Source organism: Sinocyclocheilus rhinocerous, unplaced genomic scaffold, assembly GCF_001515625.1.
Source record: "Sinocyclocheilus rhinocerous isolate Xijiao unplaced genomic scaffold, SAMN03320098_v1.1 scaffold3614, whole genome shotgun sequence".
Lineage (NCBI taxonomy): Eukaryota > Metazoa > Chordata > Actinopteri > Cypriniformes > Cyprinidae > Sinocyclocheilus > Sinocyclocheilus rhinocerous.
Window position 1 is genome coordinate 259289 of NW_015648617.1, and position 5568 is coordinate 264856.

At 35.7% G+C, this 5568-nt stretch overlaps 1 protein-coding gene across 1 annotated transcript in view; it reads right to left on the reverse strand.

The window, feature by feature from the left end:
• Window positions 1-1600: 1600 nt before the first annotated feature.
• LOC107710011 (caspase recruitment domain-containing protein 14-like) overlaps window positions 1601-5568 on the reverse strand; it is a 20227-nt gene continuing 16259 nt past the window's right edge. The window contains exon 21 of the mRNA XM_016514687.1: window positions 1601-2335. Coding sequence (XP_016370173.1) covers window positions 2128-2335 — 208 coding nt within the window. The 3' untranslated portion in view covers window positions 1601-2127. The remainder of the gene's footprint in view (window positions 2336-5568) is intronic.

Consider the following 5568-nt stretch of genomic DNA (forward strand, 5'->3'; position numbering starts at 1 on the left):
AAATATAAAAGAGAACGTTAACATTGTAATGTGTATTATCTATAAATCACTATACAATAGTTACTTGCTCTCAGTTTTAAACTGTCAAGTTTTCAAACTGTGAAAAGTGTTGACTTTTTTTGTTTTACAAAAACAATGCATAATTTGAACCGGAGTAAAAACAATTCACAATGTATAACAGAGTTTAGTATGGCGGAAAGCATGCAGGGCGGCTGAGATTAGATATAAGGCTTGAGGGGAAAATGCTTGGGCAGTGCTCTATATCCTCATTTTTTGGATTTCTGTGCAGTAATGACGTCTTTAGCATTTGTATATTTCCCTAACTTGAACAATAACCTCTGTTTGTGAGCCTGGGGTAAACAACACTATTAAGTAGAATATCAGCTGGATTTTGTGCTCTGTTGCCACTTAATGTAATTTAGGTAGCTGACTCATTGTAAAAAAAAAAATCCACTAATGGTTTTATACACAGATGGTCAGTGAAATCTGATTTAATATTAATCTGTTGTGCAGTTGTGAACATTCAAAATAGTGGATCAGTATTATAGAGTATTTAGACTATAGTTATAAATAAATATAGCATGCACCTTACCAACAAGTCCCAATAAAGCACCTTGTATACCCATTTCTAAGCAATACTTTAATATTTAGATAAAGAAAAAAAAAACTCCTTTAAGTTCTGGCACATATACTAAATGATAGTCTTGGAACCCTTAGGGTTCAGCACTTAGGACAAAATGCTTTATCTGTGAATGTTGCAACATTACTTTTGACATATACTACACAATTCAAAAGTCTCAAAATGCTCAACATTTAATGGATGAAAAATACAGTAAAACAGTATTATTATGAAATAATATTATAATTTAAAATAACAGTTGCCTGTTTTAATATATTTTAAAATATAATTTATTCCTGTGATGGCAAAGCAGAATTTTCAGGAGCCATGCACTGCAGTCTGGCAATCATCAGTGTGACATGATCCAAAAATTATTCTGATATATTGATTTGGTCCTCAAGTAATATTTTGTATTATTATTAAAGGGGTCATATGATGCAATTGAATTTTTTCCTTTCTCTTTGGAGTGTTACAAGCTCTTGGTGCATAAAGAAGATCTGTAAAGTTGCAAAGACTAAAGTCTCAAATCCAAAGAGATATTCTTTATAAAAGTTAAGAGTCAGCCACACCTACCTAAAACGGCTCGTTCGAACACGCCCCCACATATCTACCTCACTATGTGGGAAGATTTACATAACGCCGTATGTGGAAAATAATGTGTTTTTTTTACTTTAAACCGCATAAACACATTTCATTACACCAAATACACAAAATAATGTTCTTTTTAGCAGCATCATATGACCCCTTTAATGTTTGAAACAGTTGTTCTGCATAATACTCTAGGGGAAATGGTAATACTTTTTTCAGAAGTGGATGAATAGAAAGTTTAAAACAGCATTTGTCTGAAATAGAATTTTTTGTAACAATGTAAGTCATGTTAACTGAATTAAAGTACAATTTTTTCAGTATCTACTGACCTCAAACTTTTGAGCGGTAGTGTACAACGTTTTAGCTTTGTATCAGACCTCCATTTTTTAAATATTTTTTTTGCTTTAAATGCACAGAATGTGCTTTTCAGTTTACCTTTATCTAAAAGGCCCATTATGTTTCCTCTTTGGACCTCTGTGCAACGGTATATAAATGTTTAGTGGAATTCTCTTTTAATCATGTTATGATCAATATTGTTGTATGGACAAACAATGTTGTGTGAATATGGAAGTTTTGGATCATTACATTAATTTATGGTTTATGATCATCTCTGTCCAGCCTGCTGTTTGTGTAATCAGCCTCACTGCTTTCATCAGAAGCTTCAAGCAATCAGGATCTATTATTCATTCCCAGTGGATGTGAAACTACTGCAGATTTTTTTTTAAATCATCCTGGGAGAAGGTCTATGGTTATAAAGAAGACCTATCATAGCATTTCTGGAGAGGTGTACATCAGGCTACACCATAAACTGCATAACTAAACCGTGTCTACAATGTACGTTCGACAAAGTATAAATTGGCCTTAATACTCTAATTGTGGTGAGGGGATTTTGAATTTACGCTCTCATTCCCATTATTCTTTCACCAGGTATCTGACTCAACCCACACAATCTTTTGCTGCTCCTCTGACACCACCGTTTTCAGAGTGTCAATTAGGGTGGCACTGTCATGCCAGCTCTCTGGTGGAATGCTCTGGTAAAGGCAGGGCAGTTTATCCAGAAGGGGCTCCTCGCTGCAGGAACACTCCAGCACCTGGGACTCAGTCAAAACATTCTGCCGTAGTTTGTGTCTAGGAAACAATAACAGAACAGATGAATATAGCAGCTGTTATGCTCCCAGAACAGCATTTTTTGTGTTATAAATCTGAATCTTTAAATTAAAGCAGCTTTTATTTTCATTGTGAAAAGTTTCGTGGAGGAAATTATAGTACCTCAATCTGCGGAGACTCCTCTCTGTAGACATGATGTAGATGATGATGGGGAAGATTTCGGCACGGTGGAGACGACGCACACAGTCCAAACCCAGCGGTAACACACAGTGAGTGCCCTATACATTGGATATTAAACAGATAGTCACACATAGTCTCGCTTTCTTTCTTTCTCTCTCTCTCTCTCACACACACACTGTATACTGTAGGTAAAAATTGAAAAGTCCAGCACCTGGGACTCAGTCAAAACATTCTGCCGTAGTTTGTGTCTAGGAAACAATAACAGAACAGATGAATATAGCAGTAATACATTTTTTGTGTTATAAATCTGAATCTTTAAATTAAAGCAGCTTTTATTTTCATTGTGAAAAGTTTCGTGGAGGAAATTATAGTACCTCAATCTGCGGAGACTCCTCTCTGTAGACATGATGTAGATGATGATGGGGAAGATTTCGGCACGGTGGAGACGACGCACACAGTCCAAACCCAGCGGTAACACACAGTGAGTGCCCTATACATTGGATATTAAACAGATAGTCACACATAGTCTCGCTTTCTTTCTTTCTCTCTCTCTCTCTCACACACACACTGTATACTGTAGGTAAAAATTGAAAAGTCTAAAAGTCTTTTTGTCTTACTGGAATCATGTGTTAACAGGGTTGGGTGCAATTTTTCTTTGGTCATTAAAAGTACTTAATAAATAAAAACATTTCAATTTTTACAAAGCATTTTAGACTTTACAAGTTCTCATGTGATGATTATTGTAATTCATATTATTGTATTACTGTAAAACCACTCATCTCTAATCTTTTATTTCAACTTCTTTAATGCAATTGCTATTTGAAAGCTATTTATCAGGCAATTAGTAATAAAATAGCGATGTTTTATGACACACCCGCTTCATGATCTTCTCCACTCCCTGCAACGTATAGCAAAGGGGTGTTTTTGAGTCACACTCTTCAAGAATCTCCCCCTTCTGCATTTGAATGGCATGCTCACTTGCCATCAGCAACTCTAAAATATAAGAGATGAGTGGACGGAAGAGATGACAAAAGTGAGCAAAGGAGGAAGCAGCCAGAGACCAAAGCAGATAAATATGACTATACAGAGTTAAAACTGAAGTCAGACAAAAAAAAGTAAATGTGTCCTAAATTGTAGTAATGTAGTAATCTCAAGTAATTTTTTGTCTTTCACTAATGAAGGAGAAAGACTACACTGTAATTCCCCATATAGTGTGTACAGTTCTGCCTAAGGGCTGTTTCATGTGTTGGCCTTTTTATTTATTTTTTTCCACTTTGGAAAAATAGTCTTTTTTCTTTTCTGTATCACAATGACTTTGGGCTGTAATTAAACAGATTAACAGTAAAAGTGTATGTGAATCCTGTCAAGTACGTTACAATCAATATCCAATGCAGAATTGTGTGACTTTGAAACTGATATAGGCCATACACCATACAGAAAAAGAACAGCCTTGTGCACTTTCAATTTTTGTCATCAAAACCATAGTCATTGCAACAGGAAATACTGACAGAATACACTGTAATATTGACAACATGGCTAAGTATTTTGACTACATTGTTTGCAGTACAGGGTAATAACTGATTGCATGTAATCTGGATTAAGTAGACAGATTCCAAAAATTATTTTAAAGCTTAAAATACGGATACTAGTGATTTCTCACTGTAATGGGAGAGTTTTCTCTAATGTATCTCCTTTTTCCATTTTCTTTTCCCCTTTGTTGAAAACTTTTGTATTTTTACCTGGCTCACAGAGCTGATAACCTTCCTGTTCTGCCAACCGTTTGTGCAAGACACGGCCAAGCAACGTGGGAAGGAGGAGGACTGGTCGGCAGATGGGTGGGAAACGAGGTGAGACCAGGGTGTAGGGCATTAGGGTTACACATCTGCTGGGCACACAGCCATCACCTACAAGAGAGAAAGATTTTCTTGACACTCAAGGTCTAAACCAGAATTTTGCCCGACATTGATTACCTCAAAAGTTCAAATAAAAGAATTGTTAGTAAAAAAGTTAGTAGCATTTCTCTCTCACACGCAACAGCTTGCATTTAAAGTACAATGTTATGACTAGGGTTGGGAAACAAGAATCTGTTCTTATTCAGAACTGGTTCAGTACTAAAGTATTGTGACTGTGTTTCCTGCACTACTCTTCACCACAACAACTCTACTTCAAAAGTACAGTACAAATGAATGATTACAATGAGTCACATATTTTAGTGAAGCAAACACATACTGAATACTGTGAACTTCCTATGCTATGATAGGTTTAACTTAAGCTTTGTGAGACTTAAATCAGTGTAGTTACTGACTAGTTGTTCATATGACAATGTGTAGTTAGATACACATTATGAGTTTTATGTTTATTACGAAATATGTTACCAAATTGTTGGTTTAGTGTTACATTTATACAACCTACAAAATGTCTATGAAAAGTCATTAAAAACACTTATGTAAAAACCTTTTCCAAGAACTGTTTGGATGTTTTTAAATATTGCAATGATCTCACTCTTCCACAGTCAGAGTGCATTTCTTTTTCCAGCAATTTCCTCCTCAAAGTACTAAAAGAATAGTTAATAGAACTGGAATCAGAACAGGAATCGGAATTGTTCATTTTCTTATATTTCCCATGTCTAGTTATGAGTAAAATGGAGTTATGAGCTAAATGGAGTTTGTCTTGTACTAACTGTCCTGTGCTGTGTTGTTGTCGTCCTCCACACTGACCCACAGTGGGTTTCTGCTTTGCTGACTGGTGATGACGATCCTCGCTGCTCTCTGCTTCTCATGAGCTAAAGTTTTCTCCTGTGGACAGAAAAAGGTACTGAGGTCTAATGACTAGTTTCAGAGTTCTAAGTTATGCATTATTATTCCCTCACCAAAGTACCTCATAGCACACCCACAGTTCAATATTTTGGCAAGCATTTCCGTAATTCCAAACTAAGGCGATACAAAGCTAGACAAGAATTTGTTAGATATTTCACAACTATTCATCTAAAACACGCACTATGACTAACCTTTTAACCTGCCATGTCAACAGGCCAGCTTTTAAATCACTGTATTATAGTTCATAAATCACAATTA